At 33.1% G+C, this 20,590-nt stretch overlaps 1 protein-coding gene across 3 annotated transcripts in view; it reads left to right on the top strand.

Annotated features, from left to right (window-relative positions):
* LOC145326209 (uncharacterized) overlaps nucleotides 1–20,590 on the top strand; it is a 54,144-nt gene that overhangs the window by 30,635 nt on the left and 2,919 nt on the right. The window contains exons 1-4 of one of the 3 annotated variants that reach the window (XM_080169378.1): nucleotides 11,082–11,397; nucleotides 18,115–19,676; nucleotides 19,997–20,278; nucleotides 20,449–20,551. In XM_080169378.1, the coding sequence (XP_080025504.1) occupies nucleotides 18,319–19,676; nucleotides 19,997–20,278; nucleotides 20,449–20,551 (1,743 nt within the window). In that variant the 5' untranslated portion in view covers nucleotides 11,082–11,397; nucleotides 18,115–18,318. Of the gene's footprint in view, nucleotides 1–11,081; nucleotides 11,398–17,308; nucleotides 17,568–18,114; nucleotides 19,677–19,996; nucleotides 20,279–20,448; nucleotides 20,552–20,590 lie in introns of those variants that run through there. The other 2 variants (XM_080169379.1, XM_080169380.1) reach the window with 2 other exon arrangements.

Genomic DNA, 20,590 nt, shown 5'->3' on the forward strand with positions numbered 1-20,590 from the left:
TCCGGTGCTCGCAAGGTTTTAGAGCAGAAGTTGGGCAGCCAGGTAGAGTTTTCTTGGTCTCAGATCCCGGCCCGAGCCCACCATTTCATTGGGCAAGCTGAGAAAATGGTGGGATTAACCAAGAGATTGCTGTCCAAGAAGTTGGTGAATAGTTCTGTTAATTTCAACGAGCTCCTGGTGCTGTTGGCGGAGGTTAGCAAGTTGATGAATAGCAGACCAATGACGATAGAAGCTGCGAACGACGTGGAGAATTGGCGGCTGATTACCCCTGGCCAGCTGCTGGGAAATGTTGACCGCCAGCCGTTGTGCAATGTGGCGATGAAACCGGAGGACCAAATTTCCTCCAGGTTGAAGTTGTTAGAAGATTTGTCTGCCCAGTTTTGGACTGCCTACCGCCAGGAGATCCTACCGAAGATATTACGGATGTCCAAGTGGAAGGATGAGATGGCGGAGCCACTAGCTGACGGAGATATAGTTTTGGTTACGAGTACCAATCCGCTGATGAGATGTTTGAGGATGGGCCGAGTGACGAGAATTGAGGATGGGAGAAAGACTGCAAGAGTCTTGTTCAGGCTGACAGATAAATCTCCCCTGGAAGAACATGCTGTATCAGTCAGGCAGTTGTTAAAAATTATGATTAATAATTGATTCTTATTTTATGGAAATTGAGATTTTTTTTAGTATAAAAGCCACATTTTTCATATGCCTATTTTTATGCCTAAAATAAGAATCAAATGAAATGCGATTAAATTTTATTCTATTTCATATGCTCAAATTTAATTTTATTGAGTTGAAATTCTTTTCAAAAGTACAATTCATTATAAAACTTACCTGAAAAGTTTACCAAAAAGGAATAAATGTGTCGAGGTTGCGTGATTCGATATTTATTCTAAGAAAAAAATCAATTATTTTTAGCAGATTTTTAAAAGAAAGTATATATGAATTTCAATCAAGTAAAACATTTTCATTCAGATCAAGGAATGATTGAAAATTCATATTCAAAGTCTCATATTTTTTTTACAAAGAAAAATTGGTATTTTTTTTCATAATTCCGATGAAAATTCTAACGAAGATATTATTATTTTGCTATTCTTTAAGTATTAAAAAGTTTATTGTTGATTAAGATAGTACAGTTCTTATTCATTAAGTTTGAAAAACTTTCTGCCCAAGGATTTTGAAATATTTTTTCTTACTACTCTTTTTGATGCTTAACAAATTTAGTTTTAAGTACCTATAAATCTTAATTTTCTTGTCTAAGATTTATTTCGTTTTATTTTACCATTATTGTTTACATTTCGACCTGATTTCGTAGGTACTTATTGATTTATTAATAATGATTTATTACCTATTGATTATGAAATGATTATTATTTAGTATAGTTGTTATATTTACAACATCATGATTAATAGGATTATCTATTTTAGGATTTGTGTATGTGATCTTGTGAATGTCATGTGCATGGAATGTTGTATGGTACAAACCAATCCCCATCCTTCTATCCTAAAATGTGAGGTATTATGAGTCCTAGTGAGGAGTATAATATTGTGTATGCATTTCACGGGGTTTCATTTAGTTAGGAGCAAAATTGTCACGTTTTCGGGATGTGGCCATTCTCATGTGATTATGGTGAGTTGAGTTTAGTGAGAAATGTTGCTAGTGCTCAGCGCAAAAAAAAAACCTTGAATCTCGTTAAGGAAGTTAATTTGACTTTCAAACGGGGGGTGTGTCTTAACCTCTTTTCGAGGAAGCTTTGTGTTTATCAAGTTCGAAATTAATTCCTTATCATTATCCTAAAACTAAGCGCAAATGTCGTCTTTTGTGGCTTTCCTTTCATAATGTGACGCGGCATGGATTGTTTATATATTTTGATGCGCACGTTCGTTACTTTTGAATGAGATATGAGTGTGTGAAGATTTCGGAGAACAAAATTGGGCCTATCATTGGTCTCATAGTGTGTGAACGACCCTAGTATACCAGGGATTTGAAACCATAAGAACTTCAGGTAGAATTTGTTATTTTTATTAAGAAGAATGGTGTATAGGACGATTATATGTAGTTTTAAAAAGGCTTTAGCCAGCTAAACATGAAACTTAATAATGATTAATATATGTTTTAGTATTTTTTATGTGCCTTTATTTTTGCATTTAACAATGATTTATTAAACCAAATAATTTTCCTTTAAAGCCAAAGTTTCCAAAGATTCTTAACCGTAGAGAAAAATGATTTTAAAAAGCAATTAAGATTACGTGGTTATAAATAACTGGAATTATGAACTAATTGATTTTGTAATTTCAGGACTTTGAAATAATTTCATCAATAAATCTATATTCAAACCTGCTGTTGAAACTTGATGGTTCCTGGTATTGGGGGTTTGTATGTTCGCCAACAGATCTCGAGAACTTCCCGCTAATTCGGAAGTCATACTCAACCAAATTGTCATGGTTGAGACACACTTCCCATCTCATCTCCCTCATTTTTATGACGTTACGTGGCTGATTTTTGAGACACTTTGTAAAGTTACTTTGATATTAAAACACAAATGAATTAACAAGGACAATTATGTCTACAATTAGCGTAGCTATAGCAAGCTAGCAAACAGTTTTTATGGATAAGAAACAGTACAGTACATTTATACATCAAATTTTCAGTTTTATTAATATGTTACGCCCCTAGAATATATGGTCTCTGTATTCAAAAGATTATAAAGATAGCAGAAAAATTGAAATAAAATAGCATAAAACCACTCCAGTACTAATGTAAAACTTCCCTAAAAAGGAGAATATAATCAGTTCAGTGGCTTTTGAGATCTTAAGCTTCAGACAAAAAAAAACATACTGCTTTATAAAATAGGACATTTTTCTTTGACTTTCTAAGATTTAATATTTATTGAAATTGTATGTAAGATATTTTCGTGGAAGGTAAGGAACACCATTTTGTGTTTACAATGATTATTTTATTGGCAAGACCCGTATGATTGTGAAAAATATAGGGCAACTAAATTATCATAAATATGATACAAACAGGTGATATTCTCTGCCAGGGCTCGGCACCCGCAAAGAATCTTTAGTCATATTAGTTGAGTTGGATAAAATAACACTCCCCCCCCCCCCCCTAGCTAATTCTTTAATTGTTGTCGTTTCCAACTTTTTTGGACAATCAATGAATGCAGTTATTAATATCCGCTGCCAATTTGATTTGCGCAGCTAAGTTGTGGCTACTAATCTTTCTACTTTATAGTGTGGGGTTAGCATTAAAGAGTTATTGAATCTTAGCTCTTAATTTACTTGAACACGTTCATTTTTAATTAAGTAAGCATGCAGATGTAAATCTAAGCAATTGACCAACGACGTATACGTAAATATCAATTATCAACAGAAAAGTTCCAGATATAGTTGCAGATAGCATTACTGACGACGGACCAAGTGAGTTATAGACCAAATGCTTTGAGAATCTTATTTATTTTCAATTAATTTGTCTAACAGCCAAGTTTTTTAATTTCATCCATAACATTATGAAGGACAAACTAACAAAGTTACTTAAAAAGTAGCGTTGCTGCTAAAAACTTGATCTAAAGAAACTAGTTAGAAAATTTGTAAGCAAAGGACTTTTGTTCATAACTATTTGTTACGCATAATGATTAGGAAATTTTGCAAGTTAGAGATGATAATTACAACATAGACTACATTTATAGAATCAAGGCACGTACAGGCTTTGAAACTTAAAGGTATCGTATTTAAAATCTATTTTTCTATGGTGAAATTTTAATTGATTTAGCTTATTTAATAATATTGTTCACGTACATTTTCTAATTGTTTGAAATAAAGAAGCCATGACATTCTATTTTATTCTATGGACAGTTTCATCCTTCTAATTGTTCTAATTATTTTATTTTTTTCTATGTTTTAATATTCTAAAATTTTAGTACTAATACATTTTGTTTTCAATGAACACTAAAATAAAAGGAAGTCTAAGAATATTTGTGCTATGATAAAATCTTAATTTTCTATTTAATTGTTATTCTATTGTCTTTTTTCTTTGATTTTTTTTTGATTTGTTAGACATGCATTAAAATATATAGCGACAGTGAGTAAATGAAAATACGAAATTAATCAACTTTTTATGCTTTCACAGAAAAGTTTTAGTTATGTATGTAGTTAAATTCTCATTATTCTCTAATTTCTAAAAGCGAAGCTTTTCTGTGAAAAGGGTAGTTCTGCCCGTATGTCGGTAATGGTGAGTATGATTGTGTTATTCCTGTATTTACAAGTAATTTTGGGAAAAAATTATATGGAATTATAGTTCGACTTGGAAATAATGCTGAACATTAAATGTAAAAAGGTATGTTACCCGATATTTGTTAATGTTGGTTTGTCTGACCTTCTGATTTGTTGAGCTTCGCTTTTATGGATGTTGTCATCTTTGTTACCTCATGAAACATGTAGAAATATGTTTCTTTCTAGTAGCGCAACTACTCTGTGTTAAGGTTATCTATAGATAGTATATCCTGTTTCATTTTTATAGTGGCTCTTTTCTAGCCTTCAGGTGCTATGTCCATGTATATATAAGTTAATATTATATTTAATTCTTAATTATATAATGTTAAATTGAAATTAAATTGGTCTACATTAACCTTTCAGAAATATTATTTTTTTTTTAATTCAAAATGAGCTTATCTAATTTAAATTGAGGTATAAAAAATCTTTTCTATGAAATTAATCTTTTAATCTTATTTGATTTATATATATTTTTGAAACCTTAAAATTACCATTCAATTTCAATTAGCAAAACTCAAGAAATTTTGTGTTAGGTAAAATTCAAAGATTTTTATGTTCATGTAATTTTTCAAATCCAATAAAAGATAATTTATAGAAAAGTTTTATAATGGTGAGATGATTCTTTTCAAAGATCCAAGCAGTATGATTGTGTGGTGCATGTTAGGGATATAAAGGAAAAAGACAATAGCCGGAAAATGGATGTTTATCTTTAATAATGATACAAAAAAATTACCCCCTCTCAAGGTTACAATTAGTGGTTGAAACTTTTGGACACTCAACATAATGAACCAACCAATCAAATTTCAATAAAAGTTTTCAAAGTTGTTGAGCCAATGAATAAGAAAACATTAATATAAAACTTTGGGGACTAGTGAAATAAACAGCCTAATGTCCCCTCCCTCCCTGGTTGAATGAAATTTAACAAGAACCAAATGTCCTCTCTCTTTATAATAATAATTGTCCTGCTATGAAATAAATTACTCACACCCTCCCCTATACACACACAAACACATACTGTATACATACACACACAAACTACACACACACACACAAACACAGACACACACACACACACACACACACACACACACACACACACACACATGCTTCAAGATGTGTTTAGTTTTTATTAGATGTTATTAATCATCACCAATCATAGAGAGTAGCTTCCCACTTTTTTGGAGACATTTTTATTTTCAAAAGTAATTAAGAAAAGTATTTGTATGAGATTTTTAAAATCTTCTTTAAAAAGGAACAGCTTATAGTGCCTAATAAAAATGACGTGACACAATACAATTGACCAATGATAGGCCAGTATAAATTGTAATTGACCAATAGTAAAATGTATACTGGGCTTTCATTGGTCATTTGTATTGTATGACATCATTTTTTATTAGGCACTAAAAGCTGATTCCTTTGAAAACATAGTTATAGAAATATTTTCTATGTTGAGCTACTGTTTATTTGTCAAGTTATTCTATCAACACTTAAAGTCTTTTGTTTGACGTGGTTTATATCTAATTGACTTTCTGACAAAAAGAAGACGTGGTACATTTTATAAATTTTATGGGGGACACCTGCGGTAATTACGCAAATATTGTAAATACAACTTTTAAACTATCTTTTGTTAGTGCCAATGAAGCCTAAATTTGCGAGGCTACATTCTCATTACTAAGGTGTTTCCTCGTTATTACTAAGAAAAAGTCATAACCTTGGAAAAAAAAGAGTTTAAATTAAAACAATTATATATAACAAGGCTTACGGCTATTTTATTTCGGTCCGTTTTTACCCCCTTCCTTTTCCTTCAAATTCATAGTCATTAGTTGCTATTGGCTCTTAAAATGTATTTGCTGTATTGAGTTGACACCCCCTCCTTGATCTTTACCGTAAGTTTCATGAAGGCCTTGTTTAAAGTCCTGGGCTCAAGGAGAGAGACAATCATACTAAAGAATAGGGTCTCAGGACAAACGACGTAGTGGACAAACATCGGAGTGGACTAACGCATGAGGGACAAACGTCGGAGTCAACAAACGTCAGAGTGGACAGAAGCAGAAGGGGAACAAACGTCGGAATAGACAGTTATTTTTATAGAACAGTTAAAAAATTATATAGTCTGTTATATCCTCTTTAGTGTTTTTAGCAAAGGGCTGATAAAAGGTATTTCAAATAATTTTTTAAAACCAAATTTACATAAAACATACACTATTGGATTTGCCCTTGTGTATAAATATTTCTCTTTTTTATAAAGTTTGTCCTTCAGCGTATATGATGAGAGAATAGGGGGACAAAATCACTCACCATTATCTCTCTCTCCAATTCTCTCTCTCTCTCCAATTTTTTTTCTCTCTCTCTCTCTCTCTCTCTCTCTCTCTCTCTCTCTCTCTCTCTCTCTGTCTCTCTCTCTTTCTCTCTCTCTCTCTCTCTCTCTCTCTCTCTCTCTCTCTCTCTCTCTCTCTCTCTCTCTCTCTCTCTCTCTCTCTCTCTCTCTCTCTCTTTCTAATTTTCCTTTCTATTCCTATCTCTTTCTGTCCTTCTGTTTAAATTTTTACTTCCCATTTATATATCTGTCTATTTATCTCCTTTAACCAATGATTTATTTCTTGAAATAAGAAATTTTGGTCTAACAGCCAAATATACCTTCTCTGATCAAATGTCATCCATAGGTATTAAAGTACTCCAACCAACCCTTTGATTGCCAGATGGTTGTCTACAAGTTCTATGTGTATAATTACGGGTTGCGCAATTGTACGTACACCTTCTCAAGATTCAAATATAAAGATAAGATAGCCTAAAACCGTACCGGGACCCATATGAATCTTTCCTTAAATGGAGAACTCAGTTAGTTTATTAGTTAGACCAAAAACTCCTTACTACTTTACACCTTTACTCGAACCCGAATACATAAGAACAGTATAATCACAACAAGACTTATCTATATATCTTTTTTCCAGTCAATCTATCATTTCTTTTTAGCAAATTATTCTGAAGCTTGTGTCGGGGTGGTGCGGAAGGGACTATTTAATTATGGACCGATTTTCCTAGCCGGCTCTTCCTAGTTCCCAGCATTCATGAAGTCCCACATTGTTTCCTATTTTCTCTACAGATAGATTGGGCTATAGACAATAGAATTAACTTAGATAGAGAAACAACTAATTTGTCTATTATATAACAGCTATTGCTAATCCTAATAATGGCATTATAACACCGGCTTTTTGATAACTACCAATCTTTTAACACTTTCATTTAAGTAAAGGCATATTATTTTAATTAAATTCTATATAGTCGACTTTATTTTATCGAAACTTATTTTTAATGCCATAAAGACGAATGAGTGATTCCCTAAAGCAGATCTTAATCTGGTTTGGAATAAAAATCAGTTGTATTTCCTTAGTCATATTAAAAAATTTATGGATTTATAGATAATACCTGTAAAAATTTACTTGTTAGTGTTTTTCCCCATCAGCTTTTTTATCGCCGAACTGTTAAAAGACAAAGAAAGTTTATAACAACGCTGTCTATTGGTTTCTAGCTTGTGGAAATAAAAATTCTCACATGAATCTTGTAAATTTTCCCCGAGAATTTCATTCAAACAAACGGTAGATAATCGCGTCCAGAAACATTGAGATAATAAATAACTTATGGTTTATAGAGAAATACTTAATGAAGGCTTTATCTATATGAACAATCGATAGAACAAAGGACGATAAACAAAATTACCCCTTCTCGAGATTAAAATTGTTATTGTTTCAAAATTGCTAGTTTAAACCCCAAAGTTTTTAAACCAACGAATAAAAGTATGTTTATAAAACGTTGTTTACAAGCATAATTCATAATCCAATGTTCCCTTCCCCCCATGGTTTGAACAAACAGTGCTAACCGATATGGTTTTTCTTTTCAGTGAAACTTCTTTCAGGTCCTGGGAAGGTTATTAACTACTGTTTGGAGAGGTTATTCCCACCCTACCAAGAAAAATATCCCTTTTAAAAATACACCTCCCCCCAAAGTTGAGGGTCGACTTTTCCTCCCATGAGATAGGCCTCTAGGGGCGTAGCCACTAGTTTTGTATACTATGCATAAAGTATTTCTTTATAATTATTTACAATATCTATTATTTCGGCCCCGGATTGTTTTTAAATGCCTGTATTACTGCCTGTATATTTCCTTCCTGCCTAAATTGCCACGGACACAGAATCACATTTTCTGAATTAGTCTTAAAATTCCATATGGGATTGTGAAACCTGAAAGCAATAGTTGATATTTAAAACTATGGTCATTTTATCAGTAAGTATGAGAAAAACTTAGTTCCTTAAACAGCATTTCGATTTTAGGTCAGTCTTGATCAACATAGTTTTAAGATAAATTAAAAATAAGGTAGTTTTTCGTTTGTTTATTTACACAATAGGCCAGGTTAAGTTAGGTATTATTGGTTAATGGGTAGCCCTGCATGTATAGGCAACTAAGGGTATATCCATACCTAACCCACCCCTCTTTCCTTAATTAAAAAAAAGGGGGGGGGGGGGTTCTAGGCTTGACAAGAAACTTTAAGGGAAACCACTGAATATACTGTACAAATAATTATTTTTCAAATTATTTCTCCCCCAATCTCCGACTTTTATCTGTTACTGCAAACGTCGTTTCTCCCCTCCAAAATAATCTCTCCCCTATTCCTTGTCAATCTTAGAATGCCTTTTATATCGACAATATGGTACTAAACAAATGGTCTTTGGCTTTTTATCGAAATGTTTTTGTCTGATATTTTTAAGTCATTGCCATCAACATCAAGTTGTTCTTTTAGAACCAAGGATCTTAAAGGATAAGTCAATGGACGACAAATTGATGTTCTTCCCAAAAATAAGCCCTTCTATAAATGCGAATTCTTGGTGGAAAACTTTAGACACTATTATTTGTTCCAACCAATCAAGATTAACTAAAAGTACCCAAAGTTTTAAATCCAACGAATGAGAGGTGATGTTTGTAAAACATTGAATACGAGTATGATTTAAAGTCCAATTTTCCCCTCCATTCCTGAAAAGAATTCATAGTTTGATTATGATTTTCTAATATAGACATATGTTGATATAATACCAGCACAAAGTTTTACAGAGGTCCCTGTATTAGCTACCAGTATTAAACTTACATGTACTGGTACATATGCCCACCTACATGCTAAGGTATATTTTTAATGGCTGGAAAATAATGTACAGGGTTTTGTAATGTAAAGAAGAACTATATTGCTTTTCACTTTACTTTTCTGATAGTCATAAAAACAAAATTTTCCCTTTTTTTTCTTCAGCATCCCCCCCTTCCTCCTGTAAAGGAACTACTGACATCTTTGATTTGCCGAAATTGGCAGGTATTATCTTTAAATCTGCATAATTTCTAACTTTCATTGGGTAATCTTCATATGTATATAATAGCACCTGCCCCTCTCTTCATTATTAAACATACAGGTGGCACCAAATATACAGAAGTCACCCCCCCCCCTCTCTCTCTTATATCCAACCCCCTATCGGAGAATTAGGCAATTCTAACGGTCGATGACAAATTAAATCCACGCTGTATCACGGGATGGGGGCGTGATTGAAATATGTAGTATACTCCTTTGATTAAACTCAATTTACGGGTTTTTATATAATTGCAACGTAGTTATAAGACTTTTGGTAGCAATAAATTGAGACGTTGGGTATCCCTCTAACTGAACCGATTTTTGATTAGTCAACGGTCTAAATTTGTCTCGGCCAGGATATGATTAAAAGCCTAAATCAGCCAAGGAATAGCCGAGTACAATATTTTTAAACTTAAAAAATTAAAAATAAAGAGCTAAATGATTTATTGTGTCTTTCTCTTTTTATCGACAGACGCACTTGGATATATTATTTTCATAATTAATTATATGTATTTCCCATGTTAACGTCACCTTATGTGTAAATTTGGTGAGCCACAGTATTGAGTAGCGTTGTTAAGTTAGGATGGAAGAATTTTGTAATGAAAGCAAAAGTGAGGTAGAGGATAAGGGATGGGGTAAAACGGGTTATCATAATGTTTTATTTTCTTGACTTTAAGTTAAACTCTATCATTCTAACTATACTACAGAAGATATAAATTAAAAAGGGATGGGGGGAAGGGTAGATGAGTATATTTATATACGTGTATCATATATATATATACGGGTAGACAGAAATAATAAAAAGAAAGGGGAGAGGCGTTAAAAGGGTAGATATGGTTAAAAAGGAAGTAAGAAAGGGGACTCAACAACCTAACTATTGAGAGAGAGAAAGATAGGTTGATAGATATACTCATCTCCCTTCCGCTCACACACACACACACTCACCTACACACACATACACTATTAAACCACCCCATACCTTTGCACACCTGTCCTTTCCCCCCGCCCACTTCTCTTTTCCCACGCACCCCTCCCCACTCACGCCCCTTACCTGTCCAAACATCCGCTACTCCCCTACCCCCCCCCCCCATATCCCTACCAAAAAAAGAGTAGCGCCCACTTAGTTCTCGTGTCTATAATATGGCTTGCTCCGACACGATCTATACAATTGGTGGTGGGCTACTCTGGGGGGCTTAATAATCGGGGACGGGGGGAGATAGTGGGGGGTAATTACCCAGCATCCGCTCGGGGAAGGCATGGCACAGATGGGTAGGTATGGGAAGTAGTTACGGGATATTACGATGGGGAGATATCTAGAGGGTAAGGGGTAGGTGGGGTGGGGGGGTGATATTTGAGGTGTTTACAGGAAGAATTAGGAGGAAGGGAGAGAAACCATGATGATATAGAATAGTCCAGTCCAGTAGCAGTCTACCCATCTCTTCAGGGGGCACCATAAGCAAACTTTTAATCACTCAAATTTTACAATAAAACATCATTCGCCCACAAACCACCCATTAGTATAGGTGTGTGCTCCTAAGGAGAATGAGTGAACCTAAGGTCTTAAGAACTTGAATTGTAGACCTTTAAGATATTATATGTAGTAATATATAAAAACTTTTCTACAGCTAGACATTTATACCAAAGATAATAATAAGAATAAAACCAAATGTGAATTGTAATTAAATCTGCCTCAGAAATTAATCTTGCCTTCAATTATCATCATTTTTTATTAAAAAGGTTAGTAGTAATTTTGTAATAGTTCATTTTTTTATAAATGTCATTTTATTTAGGTTTTATTTAATAAAAGTGTCGCGTCATTTCTTAATTAAAACATTTTAACCCATAAAACTTTGTCATTTCTTGATTAACAAATTTGATCCTTAATGTTTTTTTTGTTAATTATGTTAATGTTTATTCTTAAGCATTAAGTAAGACAATGTATATAAAAATGAAATGTTAGTATGTATATGAGATAGTTAAGAAATGTGATGTTATAAGGCTTCCTTTTGCAAGAGAAAACCTACAAAATTATAAGCACGGCACAATGTTGTAAGATTAGGGTAAAGAATTTCTAAGATATTTTCATCTATAGGTCTTCCTTTTAATGTCATCCATATATTGGAACTTTAACTTTGGGTGAAGTAAAAATTAATAAAAATATAACAATTATGTTAGATGGTAGAGTGATTTTTAATACCATGTCTTATGAATCATTCAAAATTCCCCATTAAAAAAAAACCATTGTATAGCAAAGCAAATAACATAAAAATATGTTGTTGTACTTATCAACCGAGAAAGATTAACCTATTGATAGATATTCAATTCAACTTATGTTCTTAAATTTTACTTAATATCAACATAATGTATGTATGTTAATTATGTCTGACATAAAAATTATGCATACTGCTCAAGTTTTATCAGGGATCTAAAGTGATAAGATAATGGCTGATAAACTGATGTACATCCCCAATGGTCATATACAAAATATCCCAACTGTAGATTAAAATTAGTGGTTGAAACGTTTGAACACTCAACTTTATGAACCAACCTCTTAAAATTCATTAAAGTCCCAAAAGTTAAAAACCTATGAAAAAGAAAACGTTATTATAAAAGTTTGGGGACTAGTGTAATAAACAGCCCATTGTCCCCTTTCTCTCTTTCTGAGTTTTGTGGTGTAATGAAGTCCTTTTTTGTTTACAACTTTGCCCGTCATAATGCACCAAGTTTGGGTTAGGGGGGTGTTAACACAAATCTTACATGTTTTAAATCAATCTAAAGAAAAATATTAATACATAGTCATGACAAGTTTATACAACTGATGATTATAGAATTCTATAATAATAACATATCAGTTCTTATTTGAAAATAAAAAAAAATAATGTTTTTTTTCAACTTTTTTATCTGAACATTCTTTTGGGTTTTACTTGTAGACCTACATTGGTATAAGTTGTTGATTACTTTAGTTACTTTACAACTATTTTAGTGTGTTCTTAATATAAACATTAAGATTAAGGTATTATTAATTTATTGACCATAAATCTTAAATATAAATAATAGTAAACGTTCTCAGATTAGAAAAGAATTATTTGGAATATTTTTATGAACTTCTGTAAATTATTTAGAATGATGACTTTGTATTTAAAAATGTTTTGGTTTTTAGCTGGCTGAAAAGTAATATCAACCAAATTGTACCAATGTTGCCTAGCTGGCCCAAATTCTAGATTTCATGACAGCACAAAATCAAGGGCGTAGTAAGCATTTCATTTTTGTGGATTGGAAGATTTTTCAGTCAAAATATAAATTAAAATTTACTAGCCCTTTTTGAAAGATTATACATTTTTTTTGAATGAGGTGGGGTATAACCCACCCCGCCCCCTATAAAATCGCCCATGGGACAGAAAGAAGAGGGTTATAGCTCAGGCCAAAGCCTAAACTCTCCGACAAAATCATAATTTCCTACATTTTTATTTGGACCCCTCGAATTTTGAAAGTCAATTGTTAAACTGTTAATAAAAAGTCTATTTTTGTGACTAAATAACATATAAATATACTATAAAAGTATAAAATTATATAAAAAATTTGTCAACGGGGGTTCTAAAAGGTTTAACTGGGATGCTGCTTGGAATTATTTTGGTTCTGCCAAACTAAATATTGGGGATTCTCCCTTAGGACAAATAATTCATACACAGACACAAAAAGAGACAGGGAAAATAGCAAGAAAGAGGGAGCAAAAAGAAAGATAGACAAAAAAAGAAATAATTTAAAAAGAATTAAGGAAAAATAGATAGATTTAATGATAAAGAATATAAAATGTAAGGTAATGATTATGATTAAGTTTCTTTTACAGCATTGGAGTTGTAATATGATAGTATTGACATAGTTAACTTTTATTTTTTCTCTTTAATTGTGTTTCAATTAAGGTTAAAGGGACATTAGAGATTAAAGATAACGTTTCCATTGTAGAGAATTATATTAATAGATCTTATTTTATATCTATTTTGGAAACTGGAAAATGGATGTTTCATGGATGTTTATGTAGAATTTTTTTCTAAAAACACCACATATGCGGCTTATTGTTGGCAGATGCGCGGCTGCCGAGCCCTGCTAATTAGCTTGAAACATACATATTTGTATGTATGTATATACATGATTTGGCATTTTTTCTTCAAGCACAAAATCACAAACATCAAAATTCTGTGAAATTTTGTTAAAAATTGGCGGCCTCATCTCATGTGATCAAATCTTTGACGGAAAATGGTGGAAAAAATTGCTGTGCATAAAAAGCTGCATAAAAAGTGTAAAAAAATTCTTTTATCTCAATTAATAGGTTACATAATTAAGTTCAAGTTCTATAAAATCAAATTTAAGAATGTAATTAATTCCTTTCATTAAACCCAATCAAATAGTAGGGCCCCTTACTTGTAGGTTTTTAAAAACTCCCAACTGTTTGGTACGCATCTAAGCGTGTATTATTTTCTAAATAATGCACAATATTATATTATATGCCTAGCTTGACCTCTCTGTATGCCTTAGATGGTTGGTTGCGGTTCATTGGGATGGCGGGGCGGGGGATATCTCTCCGTCGGAGGGGAGCGTGACCCTCCCGGACGCCCCCCCCCCCTTCCTATGTAAAGTTGTAAAGCACACAACAAGATACACGCACGCACACAACACATCTGTGCTTAATATTACAATTTTTATTGAGTAAATGGCCTTGGCTACTTACCAATTTATATTAGTTCTAGCCTATACATCTTTTTATGTGTGTGAGTCTGTGTAACACTGTGTATTTGCGTGTGTGTGTGTGTGTGTGTGGTTGAGTGTAGCCACCCTCATATGTGTCCTTTCTTCTGTTTTAAAGCATATATCACTAAATATTCGTCAGCCATTTACGCGTATCTTAACAAGTCATTAAAAGGGTAATGGCTAGTAAAAGGGGGAATGGTGTTTTGCTTCTTGAAATGCTAATTTAGATGGTATATATGTTATTTTTGGTTTTCCGGATTCTTGTAAATAATGCATATTTGTTATGTTGGTTAACTTGGCCAATTCTAGTTTTTTTTTGTAGTTTGAAATTAACAAAATGTTTGATTTTTTAAATTAAGAGGTTGGGTGAATTTAAGATTTTTAAATTGTCTATTGTTCATGTAAAATAATGGAGAAAAAATACTCAAAGATTTTTAAGTATATATTCTGATACTTGATACCTACATTTTATCATTTTTTTAACCCTTTTTTATCAGAAAACACTTTTGCATTTTGATTTTGAAATATAAGGCGAAAAGCTTCTGGCGAATTTTTTTTGTTATTGTTCAAACATCAATTCATACCTTTTAAGGCAGGAATTATGATATTTAGAATATATTGTTTTAAAAACAAATATTCGGTAAAACACTACAATCCATTGTAATTTGACTCCTTTACTTGTATTGAAATGTTTTCATTTTAGGCCTGCACTATTTTATCTTGAGTTCAACTCTTTTATCATTTATTTATTTTAACAATTAAAAATATTTGTTTTTTGTAATATTAATAAATTAATCTTGTTTAAGAGTTTATTAGATAAATTCAGAATGATTAATCCTTAGTAGAATGTAAGTAAGCATAAATAATGTTTGTCAACAAAACGGACACATGTTCAAAAATCATTGATAGGATAAATTCTCTTCAAAATTAATCCCCATTTCTATCCATCTATCACCATCTCTCTCAATTTTCTCCTTTCCTTACCATTATCTCTCTCTCTCTCTATCTATCTCTGTCTTGGTCTTTCTGTAAAACAGTGGGGGCAATGGAGGCCTTTATAGTTATACCATCTCAAAATATATAATCCGTACAAAAAGAATGTGCTCTTAACTTTCCCCAAATTTTTACACATTCCTCAAAAAAAATATGGAGACTGATTTTTTTTGGAATATTGAAAATTCAAATATATTTTTCAATTAACCTATTTAAGATAAGTATATCTTTCTGCTATATAACTATTGATTATTTTCATGATATACAGGTGTCTTTCTGAGTATTAAATACACTCATCCCAGATGTATTATGTTTATTATGCTCATATTATTTACAATAGAAAAGGTAAAAATATGAGGGCTTGTATAGAAAAAATCAAATTTATGTAAAATTAATACATATTAGAATTTAAATAACAAAAGAAGCCTTTTAATTATGTCAAAAATCTTTAGCAATTTATTAATTAAAAACATTTTTGTACATTTATGATAGTTATTAATCTTTTAAGTACTGGAAAAAAATGTGTTTTGAATGAAGGTTTTTTTACGCAGTGTCATAATTAAGAACTTGGCAGCCGCAAATTTTCTTACAACTCGCAGCTAACCGCCAAGTTTTGAACGTGTGACAGTAAATATACAACATTCGTTGGCGCTAATCCGCACTTTTTTCAAACGGCTGCCGAGCCCTTATAATCGACATTCAATGCGTACAAGACTAATTATAGGTCAACATAGATACACTTTTAACATTTTTTAGTGTATTTTAATTATTTTTGCACTTTCTGTTTCACCTGTTAAGAAATATTAATTTTGCAAATTTAGCAATAAAAATACAGGAATATTATATCAGAAGAATAAGTATTTTGTCTCTAAATTTACCTTGTCAGAAAGATTCATTATCTAGACTAAACGTATTGTTTACAAATCTTTATATAAATTAAAAAGTATATGTTGTTAAAAAAGACTTTATTTTGAAAACGTTTTGAGCAAATTTATTTTAACTTAAACTTGAAATATAAAATTTGTATGTTTTTTTGTCCTAAAACTTTTAATCGTAAAAGTTATGATTGCGCTTTTGTTAATTGTATCTTATATAGAATAACTTTGGTAATTTTCTGACCTCACCAAAATGAGGCTTTATTAGATTTTGGTTGATTGGAGGGGACCCAACAAACTAACCCCCCCCCCCCCTCAAATGTTAATCCCCCAAGAATTTCTCCATCAAACACTAAAAATTAGTGAATTTTATACATTCATTTTTTTTGGAAAGTATTATAAAAATATACTAATTATTTATAAAGTTAAAGTCCAAAAAATTCGATAATGAAATTTAAGCAAAATGAGCCTAAACTACAAATGTATAAAAATATATATGATTAATAAAATTTCGTAAGAGTTACCGCAAAAATTTGGAGCACTGCTTATCTATTAGCAGCTTAATTGTAGACAAATTATTAAAAAATAATCTTCATAGGATTTATAGATAAAAGATCTTTATTTTCTGATCCTAAACATGCTGTTTATTATTTTGTGAAAATTATTCTAGACACATTCTTTAACAAGAAAAGATTATGAGTAAGACTCTAATTATCTCTAATACATACCTAGAGAAAGAGAGAGAGAGGTATAGAGAAAGAGAGCAAATAAACTCTGAACTCCCATTTTATGCCAACAAAACTCGGCCCCCAAAAAGCCTTTCTTATCTTTATTAGGGTGTTCTAAAAAATTATCATTCCTACTATTTTGAAAATATAAAAATCATACTTAGATTTTAGAGATATCAATCTCATTTGAATGTATAAATTTAATCTTAAAAAAAATAACTAAGACGCCCATTGATTAATTTATTGACATGTAAAATGTGGTGAAGGTATTTTTTTTATAAAGATTGAGCTATCTATCTACTCTTTAGTTATTGTAGTTGTATTGAAAGGCCTATATTATACCCTATTTGATATACTTTTTACATACACATAAAAATAGAGCACATAGATTTGAGCTGCACAAGTGTTAGTTTTGACTCAATACACCACCTTTACACCATTATATTATACATTTTATATGTGTGGCTTGGATTTTTACTGTGATATAATTTAATATAAACAGACAGTGAGGCTTATAGTGCATTATTAGATAAACTCCGGAAATCAAGAGAGGTTAATAATTTAGGTTAATATTTACCTTTTTAATTATGAATCATATTTTCTAGAACATTTTTTAAAATTCTTTTAGTAGATTTTTAGTTTTTCTTTATATTATAAAATTAAACATAAAAATGCACAAACAAGAAAACTAATTTTCATAAGTAGCGCAACAAAAACATGATTAAAAACGCATTCTAATTATAAAGTAGTTTCACTACTAATAATCAACTGCTTATATGACAAATATTTAAATGATTCAATAATATCAATTAACTAATAAATAGGCACGTTTTTAAATCATAGATGAACAAATTTATTTGTAATAGGTTTTTTTATTAATCAGTTTATGAAATCATATTTATTAAAACATCTGAAGAAAGAATAATTTACCCATGAGAAAAAAACATGAATTGTAGAAACGCATAATAAGCATTATATTTTAATTGTTTGCTCGTTTTAAATAATTTGATTTAATCCTCTTTTTAAAGTTTTAAAAAGTACAATTAAATTCATTTTTTTGTACTTTAGACAAAATTCATAATAAGGTTTTAATGTATTTTTATTTATTTCAGGTTTGTTCCTTTTATGAAAACCAAAGAATATCTCTGAACTAGTCCATATCAAACTAATCCAACCAAAAAACCAACAAATTAAACATATTTACAACATATCATAACAAAGAATATAAAAATCGAATATAAATCATCAGAAATACGAATTTCAACATATCAGCCAAAATTTGTATTTTATTTTGTTAACCCAGAAAAAATATCAGCATGGAAACACAACAGTTTCACCTGAAATGGAACAACCACAGTCTAAATACCCTGAACAGCTTCCAGCATTTGTTGGACACCTGCTGCCTTGTGGACGTGTCCCTGACCTGCGCCTCCGGCAAAGTAGTGCCCGCCCACAGGATGGTGCTCGCTGCCTGCTCGGATTACTTCTACCGCCTTTTCAAAGACCTGCCCGAGAAACATCCTGTTATTGTGTTCAAAGACGCCAGTGAGCAGATCCTTAATGATTTGCTGGAGTTTATGTACCGCGGTGAGGTAGAGGTTGATGAAGCTAACCTCAGTGACTTCCTTAAATTTGCCGACACCCTTCAAGTGAAGGGCCTCAGCCAGGGCCAAGATGGGACCACAACGCCTCCCGGCGGTCTTAAAGTAGCCAAAGAAGATGATCTTCGCAACGGCGGCAGCAATGGACCCCTTTCCGTCGACTCCCCAATGCTAGCTCTTGCCTCAACCCCGCTTTCAGGCTGTGCCACGCCCACAGGCAACACAACGCCTCGAAACACTCCGCCCATCAGTGTGAAGGACCCCAGCAAGCTGACCAACCCGGTGAGCCTGCCTCTCCTACCTCCAGTCAGCAGTCTGTCCGACTCTGTTGCCAACATGAACAAAGCCTACCACTTTACATCCGCCTTGGCCGCCGGCCTACCGCCCACCGCCAAATTTCCCAACTTTTTCGGCCTGCCCAATGGAGATCCCGTCGATATTTACTCTCAGCTTGCCTCGCCTAACTTGTTCAACGCCTTGAAACGCAAGTACCCTGTGTCACTCGGCCAGAAGCCCGGATTTCCTGGCGTTGACCACGACGCTCCCGTCCTCAAGATGCCCTTTCTGAAAGACTACTTTGGCGGCAAGAGCCCCATGGACTTGTCTGAGAGTGCCCGTGTGTTGGCTGCCAGCGGCTACCCTTTGCCCAACCTAAACTGCAGCAAGGACGATGATGACATTGCTGAGCGCAGCCCGGCCCCATCCGAGTCAGATTGTACAATTGGTGGCGGCCTTGACGACAGCAAATCTGACCATTTGTCCGTCAGCTCAGATAAACTCAGTACTGGCAGCGGCCCGACTGGTACGACTACAACATCATCAGGCGGCGGCGGACGCCGGCCACAAGGACGTGGTAGCCGCCTAGAGCGAATGATCGCAGCTGAATACAAAATCTTGTCTGAATATAACCCTGACAGCAATGGAACACCAGAAAGTCTGCCTGCCATCACACCAGAACTGATGAAGTCTCGGCGGACGCACTCCTTGCAGTTGGCCATTGGCGAGATCTTACACAACCGCGCCAGTGTTCAGTCTGCGGCAACCAAGTATCATATTCCTAGAGAAACTTTGAGGTAAATATTTTACTGCATTTTTTGCTTTTGCTTTGTTTCTAATTAAGATTTTATCTGTAAAGCATTTTATCAATTTATTTTAGAAATGTAAAACCTATTTATGTGTCTAAAAAAACTAGTAGTAAGAAGAGTGAATGTATATAGTTGTATATATATTATAGTTTGTATTCTATAAATCAACAGGGGATCATATTACTACAACTTTAGGATATGTACATTTTACATGTCAAAGATGGACAGTTTATAAATAGACATTCAAAATTGTTATAAAAAGATTAGATTCTCTCATTGTAAATATAACTATAATTGCTTTTTTTTAGACGTCACTATCAACGGTACCTAAAAGCTATGGGAATCAACAAAGAGCCGGGAACTGCACCTGGCACAGCTGGACCCAGAAACGGCAACGGTTCCGCCCCAGGCACTCCCACAAAATCCTCCATTGAGACATTAGCTGCAGCTGCAGCGGCCGCCGCCGCAGCTGGAGGTGCTGATGGAGCTCAGGCTGCTGCGGCAGCAGCCTACAGTAGCCTGCTGGACATTGGACAGGCATATGGTATCTGGGGAGCTGATGACTCCAGTTCTGGTCATGATACTTCAAGGTAGTTACGGCTTTTAGTAAAATTCATTTTACATTTATTCTTCAGGCACTTTTTTATTATTCCATTATTTGCCTTTTTTAAAGTATTAGGTATAAAATCATAATTGCGCAAAAATTGAAGCGCACAGAATACCAGTAAATGCCGCAACTAATTATGAACCATTTTTTCAGGGGAGATGGTAAGGACGAGGGAGACCTGAGAATAGTGGAGGATGATGAAGATGAGGACAGCAATTGTGATGATAAGTTCAAGGAAGCCCAGGAAAAATTAGAGGTAAGCAATCAGTATTTTTAAATTTATAGATAATCAATC

This window comes from Acartia tonsa, chromosome 8 (assembly GCF_053477335.1).
Source record: "Acartia tonsa isolate MP-2025a chromosome 8, ASM5347733v1, whole genome shotgun sequence".
Lineage (NCBI taxonomy): Eukaryota > Metazoa > Arthropoda > Copepoda > Calanoida > Acartiidae > Acartia > Acartia tonsa.